At 40.5% G+C, this 21,902-nt stretch overlaps 1 protein-coding gene across 1 annotated transcript; it reads right to left on the bottom strand.

Moving 5' to 3' along the window:
- Positions 1-19,704: 19,704 nt before the first annotated feature.
- On the bottom strand, positions 19,705-21,164 carry HOXD1 (homeobox D1). The gene is made up of 2 exons (XM_075831505.1): positions 20,594-21,164; positions 19,705-20,036 (listed from the first exon to the last, which is right to left on the bottom strand). Exons 1-2 carry the CDS (start codon positions 21,162-21,164, stop codon positions 19,705-19,707), a joined length of 903 nt encoding a protein of 300 aa, XP_075687620.1.
- Positions 21,165-21,902: the final 738 nt, after the last annotated feature.

The raw sequence follows: 21,902 nt of genomic DNA, 5'->3' as shown, positions 1-21,902 counted from the left end.
CTATAATATAAAAGTAATAATAATAGAAATTTAAATTACTTTGATTTATTGACACTGATTGTTTTAGTACCACTATTCACAATAGTTGGATAGTTAGGGTATGTTCACACGGCGGGGGTCCGTAACGGCTGAAATTACGGGGATGTTTCAGCCTGAAAACATCCCCGTAATTTCAGCCGTACCGGCATGTGCAGGCGCTTGAACGCCGCGTCAATTACGGCCGTAATTAGCGCTGCTATTCATTGGAGTCAATGAATAGCGGCTCCAATTACGGCCAAAGAAGTGACAGGTCACTTCTTCTACGCGGGCGTCTATTTACGCGCCGTCATTTGACAGCGGCGCGTAAATATACGCCTCGTGTGAACAGACAAACGTCTGCCCATTGCTTTCAATGGGCAGATGTTTGTCAGCGCTATTGAGGCGCTATTTTCGGGCGTAATTTGGGGCAAAAACGCCCGATTTACGTCCGTAAATAGGCCGTGTGAACATACCCTTAATGGCATTCTTTCATCTCTGACAACCCCTTTAACCCCTTAAGGACGCAGCCTAGTTTTGGCCTTAAGGCTCAGAGCCCATGTTTCAAATCTGTCATATTTCACTTTATGTGGTAATAACGTCGGAATGCTTAAACCTACCCAAGCGATTCTGAGAATGTTTTCTCGTGACACATTGGGCTTCATGTTCGTGGTAAAATTTGGTCGATATATTCAGTGTTTATTGGTGAAAAATTGCAAAATGTTGAGAAAATTTTGAAAAAATTGCATTTTTCAGAATTTAAATGCATCTGCTTGTAAAACAGACGGTTATACCACCCAAAATAGTTACTAGTTCACATTTCCCATATGTCTACTTTAGATTGGCATCGTTTTTTGAACATTCTTTTATTTTTCTTGGACGTTACAAGGCTTAGAACATAAACAGCAATTTCTCATATTTTTAAGAAAATTTCAAAAGCCTTTTTTTTAAGGTACCTCTTGAGTTCTGAAGTGGCTTTGTGGGGCCTATGTATTAGAAACCCTGATAAAACACCCCATTTTAAAAACTAGACCCCTCAAAGTATTCAAAACAGCAGTTAGAAAGTTTTTTAACCCTTCAGGCATTTCACAGGAATTAAAGCAAAGTGGAGGTGAAATTTGCAAATTTCATTTTTCTTGCTGAATTTCAATTTTATTCATTTTTTTTTCTGTAACACAGAAGGTTTTACCAGAGAAACACAACTAAATATGTATTGTCCAGATTCTGCAGTTTTTAGAAATGTCCCACATGTGGCCCTACTGCGCTCGTGGACTAAAACACAAGCCCTAGAAGCAAAGAAGTACCTAGTGCATTTTGAGTCCTCTTTTTTATTAGAATATATTTTAGGCAGCATGCCAGGTTTGAAGAGGTGTTGAGGTATCAAAAAAGTAGGAATCCCCCAATAGTGACCCCATTTTGGAAACTACACCCCTCAAGGAATTCATTTAGGGTTGTTGTTACCATTTTGACCGCACAGTTTTTTCACAGCACGTATTTGAATTGGGCTCTGAAATGAAAAAAATGTCATTTTTTCCAATAAAATGTCATTTGTGATCAAAATTTCTTATTTTCACAGGGAACAAAATACCCCATTTTGTTGCCCAATTTGTCCTTAGTGTGGCAATACCCCATTTGTGGTGATAAACTGCCGTTTGGGCCCATGGGAGGGCTCAGAAGGAAAGGAGCGCTATATGTTTGTTGGAGTCCAGATTTTGTTGGATTGGTTTTCGGGTGCCATGTCGCATTTGCAGAGCCTCAGAGGTATCAAAGCAATGGAAACCCGCCAGAAGTGACCCCATTTTGGAAACTACACCCCTCAAGGAATTCATTTATGGTTGTTGTTATCATTTTGACCACACAGTTTTTTCACAGCACCTATTTCAATTGGGCTGTGACATTAAAAAAATGACATTTTTTCCAATAAGATGTAATTTTTTATCAAAATTGCTTATTTTCACAGGGAACAAAATACTCAATTTTGTTGCCCAATTTCTCCTGAGTGCATCAATACCCCATTTGTGGCAATAAACTGCCGTTTGGGCCCATGGGAGGCTTCAGAAGGGAAGGAGCGCTGCGTGTTCTTTGGAGTACAGATTTTGCTGGTTTGGTTTTCGGGTGCCATGTCGCATTTGCAGAGCCCCAGAGGTATCAAAGCAATGGAAACCCACCAGAACTGACCCCATTTTGGAAACTACACCCCTCAAGGAATTCATTTATGGGTAATGTGACCATTTAGACTCCATAGTTTCTTCACAGAACTTATTTGAATTGGGCTGGGAATTAAAAAAATATATATTTTTTCCAATAATATGTCATTTTAGCTAAAAAATTCTTATTTTCACAAGAAATAAAATACTCCATTTTGTTGCCCAATTTGTCCTGAGTGCGGCAATACCCCATTTGTGGTGATAAACTGCCGTTTGGGCCCATGGGAGGGCTCAGAAGGAAAGGAGCGCTGTGTGTTCTTTGGAGTACAGATTTTGCTGGATTGGTTTTCGGGTGCCATGTCGCATTTGCAGAGCCCCAGAGGTATCAAAGCAATAGAAACCCACCACAAATGACACCATTTTGGAAACTACACCCCTCAAGGAATTCATTTATGGGTGTTGTGACCATTTTGACCCCATAGTTTTTCACAGAACTTATTTGAATTGGGCTGGGAATGTAAACAGAATTATTTTTTTCAAATAATATGTAGTTTTGGCTGAAAATTTCTTATTTTCACAAGAAACAAAATACCCCATTCTGTTGCGCAATTTGTTCTGAGTGCCGCAATACCCCATTTGTTGTGATAAACTGCCGTTTGGGCCCATGGGAGGGCTCAGAAGGAAAGGACCACCATTTGGCCTACTGGGGATTTTCTAGTGCGAAGTCATGTATGCAGAAGCCCCTGAGGTACCAGTACAGTTGAAACCCGCAAGAAGTGACCCCGTTTTAAAAACTACACCCTTAAGGCATTCATCTAGAGGTGTAGTGAGCATTTTGACCGGAGACCTACACCCCATAAACTGTAATGTGGGTTCTCCCGGGTATGGCAATACCCTACATGTGGCTGTTATCAGCTGCCTGGGCACACAGCAGGGCTCAGAGGGGAAAGACGAGGGGGGATAAGCTGTGCGGAGTGCATCAGGGTAAGTAAAATTGGGGTAAATTGTAAACCAAGGGATGTATGATAAATTTTAAAACACTTTCATACAGAGCTCTGGTTATTCGGGACACGTGTCACATTGATATATTGTGTCATCCATTATCGCCCTCTTATAGCAGACTTTGCACCTCTTTTGACTTTTTCCCTTCTTGCCAGTTTGGGGAACTTCTCCTGGAAAGTGTTGCCCTGGTACGATGCGTGTGGGCTCGCTTCCAGAAGTACTGGGTGCCCCCCCTTCTTGGTCCCTAAAGATTAGGTTCTTGATAATCACCTCTTGAAATTCCAGGAAAGTTCCCGTCTGGCCTGCACATCGACGTAGCATGTACACATTGTACAATGCCATCTGTATGATGTGCCCGGCCAGCTTCTTATACCACACCGCATGGCGCTGTAGGGCTTCAGGACTTGATCTGACAAGTCCATCCCTCCCATGTACCTATTGTAGTCCAGGATGCAGTCTGGTTTGGGAGTGGCCTTTCCTTCATATATCCTAAACCTGTAGGTATACCCTGATGCACTCTCGCAGCTTATACATCTTCACGCCATACCTTGCCCTCTTACCCGGCAGGTACTCGCGGAATTGAACCCTCCCTTTAAAATGTACCAGGGACTCATCAATAGAAATACACTTCTCTGGGGTGTATGCTTGGGAAAACCGGGCACTGGAACGGTCTAATAGGGGTCTCCGTTTATACAAACGGTCAAAACTGGGGTCATCTCGGGGTGGGCACGGCTTATTATCAGTATAATGTAAGAAGCGAAGTATTGCCTCATTTATTTATTTTTTTAGGTTCCAGTTCAGTTCTGAAGTTGCTTTGAGGGGCCCATATATTAGAAACCCCTATCAAATACCCCATTTTAGAAACTAAACCCCTCAAAGTATTCACAACAGCATTTAGAAAGTTTATGAACCCTTTAGGTGTTTCACAAAAATTTAGAGCAAAGTAGAGGTGAAATTTACATTTTTTTTTTGTCAGATAATCCTCTTTATACCATTTTTTTTATAACACAAAAGGATTTATCAGTGAAACGCAACTTAATACGTATTGCCCAGATTCTGCAGTTTTGAGAAATATCCCACATGTGGCCCTAGTGCAGTAATGGACTGAAGCGCCGGCCTCCGAAGCAAAGGAACACCTAGTGGATTTTGAGCCCTCCTTTTTATTAGGCACCATGTCCGGTTTGAAGAGGTCTTGTGGTGCCAAAACATTGGGAACCCCCCAAAAGTGACCCCAATTTGGAAACTAGACCCCTTGAGGAATCCATTGTAGTTTTCTTGGGGTGCATGCGGCTTTTTGATCAGTTTTTATTCTATTTTTAGGTGGCGTGGTGACTAAAAAACAGCAATTGTACGATTGTTTTTTTTTTCGTTTTTTTTTTACAGCGTTCACCGTGCGCCATAAATGACATATTCAATTTGTTCTGCGGGGCGATACGATTACGGCGATACCAGATGTTTATAGTTTTTTTTATGTCTTATGGCGTTTGCACAATAAAATACGTTTTGTAAACAATCATTCACTTTTTGTGTTACCTTATTCTAAGAGCCAGAACGTTTTTATTTTTCAATCAATAAAGCCGTGCGAGGACTTATTTTTTGCGTAACGAACTGTAGTTTCGATCAGTACCATTTTTAGGTACATGCGACTTTTTGATCTCTTTTTATTCCATTTTTTGGGAGGTGAAGTGACCAAAGAATTGTGATTGTGGTTCGGTTTATTATTATTTTATTTTACGGCGTTCACCATGCGGGATAAATAATGAAATAATTTTGTAGTTCAGGCCGTTACGGACGCGGCGATACCAATTATGTATAGTTTATTTGTTTGTTTATATATTTTTATTAATAATAAAGGACTGATAAGGGAAAAAGGGGGATTTTTACTTTTAAATCTTTTATTTTCTTATTTTTACACAACTTTTTTTAACTTTTTTTTTACTTTATTACTTTGTCCCACTAGGGGACATGAGGGCAGGAGGCCCTGATCGCTATTCTAATACACTGCACTACATGCGTAGTGCAGTGTATTAGAACTGTCATCTACTCACTGACAGCAAGCATAGTGGGTCCTGACGTTGTCAGGACCCACTAGGCTTCCGTCTATGGCATAGCCGGACGCCATTGTTTGGTGTCCGGTTGCCATAGTCACCATCGCCGGCAGCTATCGCGTAGCAGGCCGGCGATGGCAGCTTAACCCCTAAAAAGCCGCGATCTCTATAGAACGCGGCTTTTAAGGGGTTAATCAGCGGGGACACAGCGATCGGTCCCCGCTGTAGGAGCTGTGACAGCTGCTGAACAAGACAGTAGCGTCACAGCTCCTGTATGTGTCGGGAGGCCGTTACTCCCAAGACGTACTATTACGGCATGGAGCGCGAACGATACAGCTGCCATGACGTAATAGTACGTCAAGGAGCGGGAAGGGGTTAATATGGGAGCCACCGGCTTCAGCTCCAGAAACCTCTGCAAACAAATGATTTTGATGGCAAAGGCTGTGGCCAGCCAGATGTTTTCCCTGCAGCGGCCATAATATTACATGTATTATGTGTAGTGGCCATTCAGAGCAAATGCCTCTGCTTGTTAGTGGCTATAGCTCATAAAGGGGGTCCTGATTGGGGGACCCCATCTATGACATCCATATGCTCTAAGAGGATAATCCCTTTAAAGGGTAACTAAACTTTTAGAAAACGTCTCACATGCCATATCGACACGTCAAAAGTTTTGATCAGTCAGGGTCTAAGCACTTGAAACCCCCCACCGATCGCTAAAACGAAGCAACAGATGCGCTCAGGTGAGCGCTGAGCCGCTTGGTTTCTTATCGGCTTTTCTCGGAACGGTGTACAGGTACAGACTCAATAGAAAGTCTATGAGCCCTATGATCTATGATCGGGGTTCTCAGTTCTCGGACCCCCACTGTTCAAAACTTCTGACATGTCACTGTGACATGTCAGAAGTTTTCTGAAAGTTTAGTTTCCCTTTAAGGAAGTCATTATCTCCTTGGCTATCTTTATATGCTCTGCAGCCAAATTCCATCTATCCCATATTGTGCTTTCAAAACTTGAGGTTTAAGTGTCAAGTGGTACCTAGGAAAATAAATCTTCCCTTTATAACGTGATCCTGATGTACAATCATTATATAGTTGAGCAACATGAAAGAAATCCATGAATGTCTCTATTCAAGCTGTGAACATATCCAACATGTGTGTTTTCAGCTTCATAACCTTGTTCCAATAAGACCTACATTCAGGTGGACCATGATGTGAGATTTTATCTAGATCATTACAACGTGGAGTGATTTATGGTCATGCGCTTGATACCTTGTATGTATAGTTTTAGAAGCATAGGTATCGAATGTCAGGGCTTTTCACCGTACATAATCCATCACTTATAATCTTCCTTTTATGATGATTAGATTTGAAATGAGGGTTAAACTCTCAGTCTATCAGCTGCTTCAAATTCTAAAGTGATGGAAGGATAAATAGATAGATAGATAGATAGATAGATAGATAGATAGATAGATAGATAGATAGATAGATAGATAGATAGATAGATAGATAGATAGATAGATAGATAGATAGATAGATAGATAGATAGATACAAAATCCAAAAATGGCGACAGCACACTGCAAACACTAATGCCACCTAAACACTATAAATAAATAAATAAATAAATAAATAAATAAATATTGCTGCTGAATCTACTTACAATAGTGAGGTTCTCAGCGCACATTTTGATCAAATTGTGTGAGCCCACCTGCCACAACAAGTCGACCTCTATAAGGTGGGTCATACACCCGCTGCTCATACACCCAGAACTGTGACTAAGCCGCCTACATATTGGGGATGGTAGGAACCAGCATTAAACTAATTAAAATCACCCAGGGCAGAATGGGAGGAGTGCAAGATCAAAAATGGAGGCAGTCAACCCCACATATATGTAATACACAATAAACCAGAAAGTTTGATAAGCACAAAATGTGTATACAGGTGCAAAGAAGCCCAAGACTGCAAACAATACAAAATCCAAAAATGGTGACAGCACACTGCAAACACTAATGCCACCTAAACACTTAAACACTATAAATAAATATGCATTGCTGCTCAATCTACTTACAATAGTGATGTTCTTAGCGCACATTTTGATCAAATTGTGTGAGCCCATCTGCCACGACAAGGCGACCTATAGATAGATAGATAAAGACAGACAGACACATGCATGTGCCACACTTTTGCACCATGTTTGACAAGAAGGCATTGCTGAGTTAGGAAAGGGGCATGGTCTACCAGAAATGGGCATGACGTGATATGTGCTACATTGTGCCAAAATTTTGCAGCAAAAAAGTTGATCTAAAGTAAGATCTAAAGAGGTGACATAAAGTTCGACAAAAAGTGTCTAAAACACCCAAAATTTATCATACAGCATGAGTCACTGTGATAAATTTGGCTTATCTAGTTCTAAGCTATCTAAATTTAAGACAGTATTCAAAAATGTGCCTATTTCGTTCCATTGTGGCTGCGTCAATACTTATACTATGTTTATGGCTCTAATATTTATAGTATTATATAGTATCTCCGTGGGACCTCGGCTGTCAGGATGCATAAATCTGTACATAATTCTTACTGCTTGACCATTTTTCCCTATCTTTATGCTTGTGTCTGCGCTTAGAATCTGATCATGGTATAATGTAAGGCACATGGGGCTCCTAATTTAGTACCTCCATATGTCTCACATTAGCAACCCCATGTGCCTCACATTAGTTACACTAATGTGAGTTAATAATTACAGTGAGTTACTAATGTGAGGTACATGAGATTATTAATTTAGTAAACTCTTATGACACATTAGTAGCCTTATTGCGCCTATTTTGTAACTGTATGTGCCTCACATAATCCCAATTTGTCCCATATAATCCCAATTTGCCTCACAACCCCATTTGCCTCCCATTACACCCATGCGCCTCACATATTGGGGTTACTAATGTGAGGTACATGGCGTTATTTACAATTACAATGTAAGGCACATGATGTTATTAATTTAGTAGATCCATGTGCCTCAAACTAATAATAGTATAGGCCTTGTTTTAACCCTTGTTGATGTTCAGCTTGTATCTTCACCTGTCAGTAAACCCAGGTAAGTGGACCTTTCCAAAAAAATAGTTGTGTACCCCTGGTATACAGTATCTATAATATTCCACTTCTCCAATATACTGCAGGTACGACATAAGGAACTGTAACGCCCCAAGAAGATAAAGTGGACGTATAAACTGCAAAATGTCCCTTGTAAAGGATAAGTCACTGGTGTATTTGACATAATACATTTCAGGGATATCCTAATAATGTCAATACAGACATGTCCATGTGTAAAAATGACTGATCTGTACACAAAAAGTGCAAGATGCCAACAATAACTACTTGTCTTTCGAAGTGAAGCTTGTTTGGAACCACTAAAGTGATTATATGAGGGAATGACTTGTGATTTTAGGATCAGTCACTTCACAAATGGAAGCAATCCAGTAGCAGCCTGCAGGACTCAGCAATTTAAAGGGAATGTGTCGCTAGAAAATGTTTTTTGTTTTTTTTGTTAAACAGTTAGTATATACAGTGAAGGAAATAAGTATTTGATCCCTTGCTGATTTTGCAAGTTTGCCCACTGTCAAAGACATGAACAGTCTAGAATTTTTAGGCTAGGTTAATTTTACCAGTGATAGATAGATTATATTTAAAAAAAATCTGAAAATCACATAGTCACAATTATATATATTTATTTGCATTGTGCACAGAGAAATAAGTATTTGATCCCCTACCAACCATTAAGAGTTCAGCCTCCTCCAGACCAGTTACACGCTCCAAATCAACTTGGTGCCTGCATTAAAGACAGCTCTTACATGGTCACCTGTATAAAAGACTCCTGTCCACAGACTCAATTAATCAGTCTGACTCTAACCTCTACAACATGGGAAAGACCAAAGAGCTTTCTAAGGATGTCAGGGACAAGATCATAGACCTGCACAAGGCTGGAATGGGCTACAAAACCATAAGTAAGACGCTGGGTGAGAAGGAGACAACTGTTGGTGCAATAGTAAGAAAATGGAAGACATACAAAATGACTGTCAATCGACATCGATCTGGGGCTCCATGCAAAATCTCACCTCGTGGGGTATCCTTGATCCTGAGGAAGGTGAGAGCTCAGCCGAAAACTACACGGGGGGAACTTGTTAATGATCTCAAGGCAGCTGGGACCACAGTCACCAAGAAAACCATTGGTAACACATTACGCCGTAATGGATTAAAATCCTGCAGTGCCCGCAAGGTCCCCCTGCTCAAGAAGGCACATGTACAGGCCCGTCTGAAGTTTGCAAATGAACATCTGGATGATTCTGAGAGTGATTGGGAGAAGGTGCTGTGGTCAGATGAGACTAAAATTGAGCTCTTTGGCATTAACTCAACTCGCCGTGTTTGGAGGAAGAGAAATGCTGCCTATGACCCAAAGAACACCGTCCACACTGTAAAGCATGAAGGTGGAAACATTATGTTTTAGGGGGTGTTTTTCTGCTAAGGGCACAGGACTACTTCACCGCATCAATGGGAGAATGGATGGAGCCATGTACCGTCAAATCCTGAGTGACAACCTCCTTCCCTCCACCAGAACATTAAAAATGGCTCGTGGCTGGGTCTTCCAGCACGACAATGACCTGAAACATACAGCCAAGGCAACAAAGGAGTGGCTCAAAAAGAAGCACATTAAGGTCATGGAGTGGCCTAGCCAGTCTCCAGACCTTAATCCCATCGAAAACTTATGGAGGGAGCTGAAGATCTGAGTTGCCAAGCGACAGCCTCGAAATCTTAATGATTTACAGATGATCTGCAAAGAGGAGTGGGCCAAAATTCCATCTAATATGTGTGCAAACCTCATCATCAACTACAAAAACCGTCTGACTGCTGTGCTTGCCAACAAGGGTTTTGCCACATTGTTTGCCAAAGGGATCAAATACTTATTTCTCTGTGCACAATGCAAATAAATATATATAATTGTGACAATGTGATTTTATGTTTTGTTTTTTAATATAATCTATCTCTCACTGGTAAAATTAACCTAGCCTAAAAATTCTAGACTGTTCATGTCTTTGACAGTGGGCAAACTTACAAAATCAGCTAGGGATCAAATACTTATTTCCTTCACTGTAAATGATTACACATTGTTCTAATTTTTTTAATTTTTTCACAAGTCAGGAAATATTATAAATTAGATTCTAATTTATAACATTTCCGTGTGCTGGTCACTAGAGGGAGAAATTCCCAAAATTGCAGCATTGGCATGTGGTAAAGCAACCTCATTGCTTTATGCTGCAAAATTGGAGAAGACACACTCGCTCTAGTGTGATCAGACAATCCCTCCTCCTTTATCCTGGCTAGTGCCAGGAGAAAGGAGGGGGTTGAATGTTCAAACCTCCTACACTGTGTGCCGCCATTTTTTGAGCGAATGCACAGTGTAGGAGAATTAGATACAGTGGTAATCACACAGTATAACACGAACATACACACACATCACATACACAAACATAACTTACCTGCTCATGCCACCGCCGCTGTCACTACCGCTGTCGCTGCCTCCGCTCCCTCCGCTCCCTGTCCTTGCTTCTGAACATATGGACGGAAGCCGCGACCGGAATTAGTCATCTTACTGTCCTGCCGCGGCTTCCGGTCCACATGAAAATGGTGCCGGATGTCGCTCTGCCGAAGACCTTCCTTTTGGACTGTGTGGGAGCGGCGCATGTGCCGTTCCCACACAGACTGCGTGCACTATAGTGACTGGAACGGCTCCCGTTCGCATTCTCTATGGGCATGTATGTGCCGCATTCCATCTCTGTATGTGTCGTTAATCGACACATACAGAGATGAAAAAAAATGTCAGCCCCCTTATAGAAGTAAAAGAAAGAAAAAAGTACAACACAAAAACACAAATAAATAAAATTTATTTTAATGACATAACAAAAGCAATAACATATAAAAAAAAAAATTGTGACAACTTCCCTTTAATATTCCCTGCCCCTGCAGGAAGCCTCAGCAGAATACAGTCCATCAGCAGATTGTTTTGCCCATTAAGGGTATAGAAACCACCATAAATTGTAGCCTGTATTGTACTAATGTCTCCAGGGGAGAAAGTACAAGGGAATGTGATTTCGCCTTCCACCATACATTATTATTATTATTGTGTCACTCCCTCTTTCCTATTCCTCATTAGGGGATCGATCCCCACAAAATTGTAGAATGAAGAGACCGCTACACTCGCTGAAGAGCAAGGTCCCCTTCATTATTAATCTAGGCACAGCAACGTCTGGCTGTGCCTGGTACTCCAGTTCAGCCCTACTCATCCCCTTCCACTTGAATGGGCTGAGCTGCAGTACCAGACACAGCCACACTCATATGTATGGTGCTGTACACTGATAAACAATGAAGTGTATGCTTTGCTCCAGTGATCGCCACAGGCCCTTTATTCAGCTGATCACACGATTTGGTGGGTGATCCCCCATCTTTGATACATTGATGGCTTATCTGCACAGCAAACGCAGATAATGTTGACTTTAGGTTTAGTGTCCATTAAAGAAAAGGTCTCTTCTCTCTGCAGTTCCAAGATGTTCAAGGAATTGGTGATGAATTGATTAATATTTGAACAATACACTATATTCATGCATTTCCTTCACTGAGAACACATCACAGTACAAAAGTAATACGTGATTTTCAAATCCTGCTACAAGACAGTTTTAGAATGTGAAGTCCAAACACTAATACCTGAATGTTGAATGAACACATTTAAGTGTATCAATATACCCAATGTCCATTCAATTATTAATAACTCCAGTCATAAGAAGCATTATTCCATTATCTGGAGACTCTTGGTTAGGATGCATAGAGAGAGAAGCAAATTTTTACTTTAGACAACAATAGTTAAATATTTTATCTTCTGCAAAACCAAAGACACTTTAGGGGCTGCTGCATAAAAAAAACTTAAAGGTAACATCCAAAAGTTAAACTAAAACGGGTATTTTCTGGAAAGTTTCTAAAAATTTATGGAAACCTTAGAGGTGAGAATTAAGGTTAGGTGAAAGACGCAATAACAGGAGAGTTGGTATTAAAGAATGTAGAGCCCTAGGCAGAATTTTTTTTCCAAACAGACACAGGCCATATTAGAAACTGTGGTGTACATCTACCTTTCTCTAGCGCTTGTGTAATGATCCACAGACTTGAGGCTATCTCTTTCAGTCAGAGGCGTAGCTATCACATGTGCAAAGATAGCAGTCGCAACTGGGCCCTGGTGCCCGAGGGGGTCCTAAGGCCCCTCTGCCCCATACGACACCAGTATTAAAAATGTCACATTGTAGGTGGGAACCCTGTTACAGATTTTGCATTGGGACACAGGAGCTTCAGGAAGACGCATGTAGTTAGAGCCTAGGTTTTCAATCTGTGTTTTGTGTATCCCAACGGGTACGTGCCTTGTCTCTAGGGGTACTCACACTGTCCTCGTGCTGTTCTATTTAAAGGCATCACAGTGTATAATCGTAACCTTGGGGGTCATTTGATATAATTTATTTTTGTAGGAGTTACTACTTGGCCCACAATCATTGAGAAAATCTCATTTAGAGAAATGGCAACCTGCATTTTGATCTACTGGTCACTGCTCTATAGAAGATCAGCAAATCACAATTAACTGTTTTGCCATCACTGGTCTAGATCATGGCTCATTCATACTGTAACCATTAATACACCCCTTGACTGCAGCCTGTGGCTTTCCAGCTGTTGGGACACAATAACTTTCAGCTGAAGAGCTACAGGTTAAAAACAACTGATATACACTAATAATAAATGTACATAGTAGAACTTTGAAACGTCTACAGTCTTTGCTTCCACCACTGCAGTTCCTTTTAAATAAATTACTCTCAGCAGTGACTTGCTGCTGACACGCCGTGTGGCTGATGCTCCATTCTCCAATATCCATTGAGCTTCCTGCTGCTTCGGCAAGATGAGCGGTGGGAGTGCCGTGGGATAAAGTTGATACATGTTTAGCACTACACTTTCAGCCAACAATGTTGGGATTTTCAATGCCTTTTCTCTTTTATCTTCCTGCCTCTTCTGTGCTTCCCCAATGAAGTTCCTCCTTTTCCACAGCAAATAATGCACACAGCAATGTTGTGGCATAGCAAATAATGCACACAGTGATGTTACTGCTCAGAAATTACCTACAAAGAAATGTCCTAGCACAGGACTAATGTAGCGCCCATGGCCGCGGGCCGTCGGGTTCACTCACCTCCCGACGCCCGCAGCCATGGATCTGTGAGCGCTGGCCTCCGTCTCCCTCCTAGGAGATGCCAGCGCTCACTTCCGCTCTGTCCGGCCGGGTCCCGTAGGGTGCGCGTGCACGCTCGCGCCCGCTCTTAAAGGGCCAGCGCGCGCACATGAAAACAATGATCATTAACCCACATGATTCCCTGCTCTATAAGAATGCCCCAGCCCTTCTGATCCTTGCCTGAGCGTTTCCTAGTCTTTCCCTGTCTGTCTCGCAAATGGTCCCTTGGTGTCTCCCGTTCCAGCTGTTACCCGTGCCCTGTTACCGTTCCTGTATTCCGCATTGTTCCTGTGCCTACCCGTGTTCAAGTGTCATCTGCCACGTCAAGTGGCATCTGCCACGTCAAGTGCCATCTGCCACATCAAGTGTCATCTGCCACATCAAGTACCATTTGCTACGTCAAGTGCCATCCGCTCATCGGATACTGCCCGCCACATCTGGCGCCACTTTCCGCACCTGCCTCCATCCGTGCTGAAGCCACAGTCACCGTCCGGACTATTTCAGGTACCTAAGCATTACTGTCTGCTATCTTACTTTCACATAGACTGTGACCTGGTCAGCTGCCTCCCTGCTACGGCGGAGCGGCCTAATGGGTCCACAAACTCAGTGTCCGTGACAACTAATAGACAATGATGTCATAATTAAGGGATAATGCACGCAGTGATGCAACTACATAGAAATAATACACACTTGTAGATGTCACAGCACATGTTTAAAGGAATCGTCTCATGAAAACTACCCCTGTCCATTCGCCTCATTGGAGCTTGTAGTCCCCTCCTCTAAGATCCAGAATGGAGAGCCAACGCATATCAGCAGCTCCCATTCAGCTATTTATCGGGGGTTCCCGGAAGACAGATCCCATGATGAGCTGATCGCTACTACGGCTCATTCTGAAAGCAGCCCAGAAATTCAGTCCTATAGGTGGATACGTCCCACCTAGAGCATGCTATATTTAATTCCTAACTTTAAGAAAAATAAGAATAAAAAAAAATGCATCAAAAACTTCAGCAAGTTGTTGTGTGAATGAGATCTAATCCCAAACTCGCTGCTCTCATCAATTGCTTAGCTGGAACAACTCTCTGCTACTAGTTTTTCCATCTATTAATAAGGTTTGTAGAGGGAAGTTCATGTGGTCCTTTCTTTTCCTGGTTCTCATCACTTTGTGATAATCTCTTTGAACTCCAATGTTGTCCAGGCAATTTCACTTTTCACCTACTCCTACCACACTGACATCTAGCTTTGTCATCTTATTCCTCCCAAGGCGATCATTACCTCAATTCTGTGTTGTTCCACCCACACTTACACGTAGTGCATTATATTAGTGCATACAATACCCATTCATCACATGATGTTTACTTTGCAACATCCCACTTAACATTTTCTCCTTCATTCGTTTTTTACTAGGTCTTGTGGTTATTCGCTTGGCCTGTATGGATTCCCTCAATGAAGTTCTTATTCTATCCTTGTTGTGGAGCAGTGAAGAATGGCTCAAACATGAATTTCCAAATGTATAATAATTTACTAACTATATTCTAGAACATGGATCATATTATAAAGCCTGTATACATGGCAAACTACCACATTATTATAATGAATTATTATTGTCATTGATTATTATTATTATTATTATTATTATTATTAGTTGTTGTATTATTAGTTCTGAATCCCTTGATTTGTTACATAGTTATAAGGTTGAAAAAAGACACAGGTCCATCACGTCCAGCCTATAATCCTACTGTGTTAATCCAGAGGAAGGCAAAGCCCCCATGAGGTGGATGACAATTGCCTCATTAGCAGAAAAATTCCTCCCCGACTCCAAATATGGAAATCAGAAAAAATTCCTGGATCAACATCCCATCTCCAGAATCGAGTACTCATAACCTGTAATATCATATTTTTCAAGAAAGACATCAAGGCCCTTCTTAAACTTATTCAAAAAAATCAACCATCATAACATCCTGAGGCAGAGAGTTCCATAGTCTCACCGCTCTCACAGTAAAGAATCCTCATCTGTTACGATGGTGAAACCTTTTTTCCTCTAAACGTAGAGGGTGCCCCCTTGTCCTTGTTACAAACCTAGGTGTAAAAAATCAATAGAAAGATCTCTGTACTCTCAAGTTATATATTTGTACATTGTAATTAGATTGCCCCATAGCCGTCTTTTTCTAAATTGAATAGCCCCAAGTTTGATAACCTTTCTTGGTATTGCAATCCACCCATTACCGTAAATACCTTTGTCGCCCTTCTTTGCACCCGTTCTAGTTCAGCCACGTCCTTCTTATACACAGGTGCCCAAAATTGTAGAAAATAGTCCATAAGTGGTCTGACTAGTAATTTGTATAGCAACAAAACTATGTTCTTGTCACGAGAATCTATGCCTCTTTTGATACATCCCATGATTTTATTTGCAATGGCATCACCTACCTGGCACTGGTTGCTAAAGATAAATGTACTGTCCACCAATATCCCCAAAACTTTTTCAGTAGCAGTTTTAATTATATTTATTTTCTTGTTGCTAATATTTGTGCACCTTCTGTAAGTGATTGTGCTTAACATGGTGATCAGTGATCAGAGCTGGGTCCTGGGTTTGAATCTGACCAAGCACAACAATCCTCAGATTCAATCCCACATTCCAAAATCATACTAATAGGTTAATTGGCCATAGTAGGAACAATAGACACTAAATGGGGCCATTCAGACGGCTGATTTTTTGACAGCCCGGTAAACCAGAACGGATGCAAAATGGCCGAGAAAAACGGACCAAAACGGACGTTTTTAACGGCCGACACTCTGACCCTGTCATGTGAATAGAGCCTAAGGCTATGTTCACATCTACGTCAGGGTTCTGTTCCAACGTTCCGTCTGAGCTTTCCGTTGACATAGCTGCAGCGATGATGTGCTTGTATACCCGATCACTGGTCTCAGTGGGCATTGACGATTTAACACAATTTAACACACATCGGTCTACCAAAAATAAAGACAGCGGAAGTCGTTTTTTGTTTTACAGTGGCCAAGTCATAGTTCAGCATCCAACCTAATACAAAAAGTTGTGGCAATACCTGAATTCGGGTGTTCACGCAATGCAGACCACCAACAGTTGAAGTGATTCTATAGGTAGGAATGCAAAATTATTCTTCCAACCCAATATTTTCTGAAGATGCGTGTAGGCAAGGAGGCTTTGCTGTACTCAAGCCTCAGTTTTATGGCATTTAATCATTCACATTGTCTAAAATTTTGAAACCTCTTGTGGAAACATTATCTTTTCTGATATTGCTAGGTTTGCAGCAGTTTGTTACCCATGTTACCCATATACAATCTAAAAGAGGTGGTTCACAATTTGGGGTCTTACATTGAAATCCAACCAGGGCAACATCTGCATGTAGCTTTTATGTTTTCTTGGGGTTCCACTGAGTAGTCGGGTTTCATATCCATGCTTTGCTTATTTGTTGCAAATTTTTAGTCCCTATTCAAAGTGCAAATCCACAACAAAAGTACAGTAAAGTGAATAACGTTTTATAAAACCTCATGTCACACTCTGGAAATATTATTGCACATTTGAGAGCATACTGACAAAGTTGCGGATTTCTTCCAGATTTTGCTGTGGAATTTAAAAATGAAATCTGCTACAAAATGCTCTGTTAATTCTTTGGGAAAATTAGTAAATTAAGTTGTGGGGAGAATCTGCAGTGTCTGGATATGTCCTTAGGAGACCAAATGGAGATAGAGACTAATGTGAGCAATGTGGATTATGTTACTACAAATAGCAGGAGGAAAAATTGATGTAATCATTGTTGTTTAATCTACTAGTTTTTATATTTTGGGGGGATAATAAAATACTGCATTTAATGATTTGCTTCATAATATTAATAACCTGAAGTATGTTATTGTACAATAAGGCCATGTTCATGAGGATTTCGGTGCAGGGATAGATAGATAGATAGATAGATAGATAGATAGATAGATAGATAGATAGATAGATAGATAGATAGATAGATAGATAGATAGATAGATAGATAGATAGATAGATAGATAGATAGATAGATAGATAGATAGGAGAGAGAGAGATAGTGAAATTAAGAATAGTTCACAATAAGTATGTATTATAAATTGGGAATGTCTTTTGGATTCTATGAGGATTTAGGTGCAGATATAGATAGATAGATAGATAGATAGATAGATAGATAGATAGATAGATAGATAGATAGATAGATAGATAGATAGATAGATAGATAGATAGATAGATAGATAGATAGATAGATAGATAGATAGATAGAGAAATTAAGCATAGTTCACAGTAAGTATGCATTATAAATTGGAATGTCTTTGGGATTATATACATATATACTGGTCCTATATTGGGAATGTTTGAGCTGTTCACACTATCTCAGGTATCGTCTTCAGTTGCCTCCTGCGAACTTTGTGTGACCCGGGCGTCCTGCAAGGACTGTGGGTGGGAAGATGCCATCCTGTTGTCACAACGTGTCAAAGATAGGGTGGACTCCGTTTTCTACAGAAATAAACATTTAAATGGCAGCGTGTACACTGAAACTTCCTTTGCCAAATACACTTTTGTCTCTTGACACATTTGATCTGCACAAAGGACACCTGAGATGACATTTACAAGTAGACAGCCTCTTTTCTCTGACATGGTCAATCTAAAGTTTCACGAAACGTGTATACATTGCTGCACTTTGTGTCCCCATAAACCAAAGACGTCTTGTTTCCTAAATGTGTCTTATTTTGGAGGGAGAGGATTTTGATGTTTATCAAAGAAAGAGACATTGCAATATCAAAGGCCACCAGGAGAAACCTGGGGTCATGACTGAGGTGACATGCTTTGATGTCACACACCAATCACAAATTCTGTTGTTGTAGTCAACAGGTCATTTACATGAGATTGCCAAAGGCAGATGTTTAAAATAAAGAAAATAAACTTACAAGAGATGAATATTATACCTATAAAAATAATAGGGAAAGTAAACTAAAGACCCAAAGCGGTGACATAGTCACAAACCCTAACCTTTGCTACACTATAACTGCTATAATGATATGCAGTTCTGAGCTAAAAGCAAGCGTCGTATAGGCAGAATGCATTATTGGATGCCGGACTAAAGGATTTTCTTCCCTCTCTACTACACGCAGACTATATAAACGTATAACACACACACACACACACACACACACACACACACACACACACACTGTAGAATATATTATACATGTCGTACTGTGTTCTGTTTCTGTGTATATATATATATATATATATATATATATATATATATATATATATAGGCTCATACTGGCACAGCTAGTGACCCCCTGAACTTGTTGACACGTGTGTCTTTGATTTGATCAGGCTTTTGTCATTCTGGCTTTAAAAGTGAGAATTTGTAATTCTCCCAGTCAGATCCCCGTTTGAAGTGTATCAGTCTTTTCATATGCAGACGGATGAATCTAAAAGAACAACCAGCCCTAACACATACACTTGGTTTTCCTTTGGATTACAAAGTAGACACTGTTCATGTTCCCAGGCTTCACCCCCAATGACCTTTTCATCTCCTAACTGGCTACACAAGTACATATAGGGTATACTTTTATATGATGAACCCCTCAAAATATTCCCAGCATAAATGAAGCATTCTCATGATGCGCTGCATTATATTTATTTATAATTCTTCCAATTGTATTTTGTATTAAAAAAAATATATATATATACACAACAAATACAATCTTATAAATTCAGCCCTATGGCCAAATAATACCTGAAGTTCCCAAAGTCCCCTGCTATTGATATTTGCCTATTTTGCTTCTTCAAAATTGCATATAATTATTCAGGCACAGGGTAAAGCCATTTCACATGTAATAGTGCAAATTTAAATAATAGTAATAAGGTAGTTATGTGAATAGTCGGTCTTTGGTCATATGCTGCATAGATGCCATTACATTGGGATAATGCAGGGGTACATACATGGCATGACCCCCAATAGTAAACATTGCAAGTTATTAAGGCCAGTATAAACAAAGTTCATCAACAATAATAATCTTTCTGACGCATGCGATATGAGCTGCATATAGTACATACTGCACTGGGCATAGTATAGAATGAAATAGTTACCACTATTATATGTACAACTATGTGTTAAATGCCTTTCATATTGCAAAAGTCACTGCATAGTGCAAAGTCTTCCCTGCAAAGTCCGATCTATGATGAGATCTCACTGGAAGGGGAATGGAGTTCTGTCTTATGTAGGGACTTCTGCTTAGGATCTACACAGACATTAGAAGGTCCTGAAGATGGGGAACTTGGCAGAACCCCTTCCCTTTCCCTTTTCTTCTGTTTCATCCTTCGGTTCTGGAACCAGATTTTGACCTGAGTGTCATTCAGTTGTAGAGAGTTTGCAATTTCTATGCGCCTGGCTCTGGTCAGATACTTGTTAAAATGGAATTCTTTTTCCAATTCTGTTAGTTGTTTGGTTGTGAAATTTGTTCTCATTGTGCCGGGAGAACAGGCGACTCCACACTCAGGAGGCAGCGCTGCAAATCCAATAACACAAATGGTTACAATTTGCTTCAGTTTTACAGAAATAAAGGAAACAAAATGTATGTATCCGGTTATTAGTCTAAACATAGCTGTTTCACTACTATAAATATTATTGTAAGATACTGCGCACTGTCCAATTTGTTATATATTGTGATGATAGATAGATAGATAGATAGATAGATAGATAGATAGATAGATAGATAGATAGATAGATAGATAGATAGATAGATAGATAGATAGATAGATAGATAGATAGATAGATAGATAGATAGATAGATAGATAGATAGATATTGTATAATGAATATAACATAGATAGATAAATATTTCCCTATATATAGTACAAATAAGATAGATAGATAGATAGATAGATAGATAGATAGATAGATAGATAGATAGATAGATAGATAGATAGATAGATAGATAGATAGATAGATAGATAGAACATTACACTACTACCTATAAAAAAAAACCAATTACAATAGAACGATATGCATAAATATATACATAAGTCGAAATTGAGATAATTCTCACATAGATAGATAGACTTACTTTTCTTTGGAGCATTTCGTTTAACTTTCATCCAATCAAAAGTGTTTAGTGATGTCTGGGTCTCAGATACTGGGGAGTTTGGTTTGGGATAAGAACCAGGAGAAGGCGAGAAGTTCTGAAAGTTTCCTGTATATATGTCTAGTTGTTCCTTACGTGGAGCCAACTGATTGTCTTCTCCAAGGGTTTTGTAAATCATCTGCCCATTGAGTAAGAAAGGTCCATTTCCTGAAAAGACGGAGCTGGTGTACTGGATATGACCTCCTGTATCCTCCATCGGATGGTTAGATCCATAGGAATAGTCATATTCAGAGCTGACAGGTAGATAGTTATAATCTGCAGGTGCAGCAGTTTCATAGGGAACATCTAGGCTACATGGGGCATAAAGTGCTGGAGTCTGGTGTGGAGGCTGATGAGCAGATCCAGGATGGACACCAAGTGGTAAATTCCCCATGTACTGATTGTCAGCGCCAGGTCCAGGGTAGGTCTGTAAAGGAGCATTTCTTTGGTCACTGCGGCAGAATTTTGGTGAGAAAGCTACAACATCCCCAGTATATTCCAAGTAAGTATTCATTTCAGCCAAAGTCCTTTATGGAGTAGTTATAAGTCCTTAGGTTGTGATCTCACTGAGTGCTTAGGGCTTCACCTGATCTTGTCTTCTGGACTCGTCTCATTGCTTAGTTAGTAAATATTGTCCTGTGTGGAGAGGTGGTCACAAGCTGCCTAGCATCCAATCAGAAGCGTGGAATGCCTGGGGTCCAGGTGGAGCTCACAGCTGGTGGTGCACTGGCTGGACTTTTAAACTTTCCAAATGAAAGAGTGACCAGACGTCTGTGGCACCTCATCCAAGCGCAGCTCCTTACAGAGCTCAGTGCCCCCCTCTTCATCAGATCTGTAGGTCCCCCTCTTCATCATGTCCCCTCTCTTACCATCAGAAGGTCTCCAACATTGTCAGATCTCCTGCTGCCCCTTACCACAGAGCTCCAGCACTATAGAAGGTAACCTCCCTGCTCTCCCTGACAGCACCTCTGTTTGTGATGAAGAGCACTGATGGTTTTGGAGAATTTCTCTGCAGATCAATATCTTGAAAACTCTTATGAAACGTTTTTGACGGTCGATCTTCCACTTTACATTATTAATTATATTTCATTATTTGCAGACTGATGCATTTGTAATAAGTCCCAGGCATCAGCAAGTCCTAAGATGCAGCACACAGTCTATGGATTGTGTGCATAAAGTGCAATGCGTGTTCTTGCTTTCAAGGAACTATATTTTATGGGATGATGATGATCATGATGATGATGATGATGAT

The sequence above is a fragment of the Rhinoderma darwinii genome, chromosome 6 (genome assembly GCF_050947455.1).
Source record: "Rhinoderma darwinii isolate aRhiDar2 chromosome 6, aRhiDar2.hap1, whole genome shotgun sequence".
Taxonomy (NCBI): Eukaryota; Metazoa; Chordata; class Amphibia; order Anura; family Rhinodermatidae; genus Rhinoderma; species Rhinoderma darwinii.
This window is presented reverse-complemented; position numbering and strand designations above follow the sequence as displayed.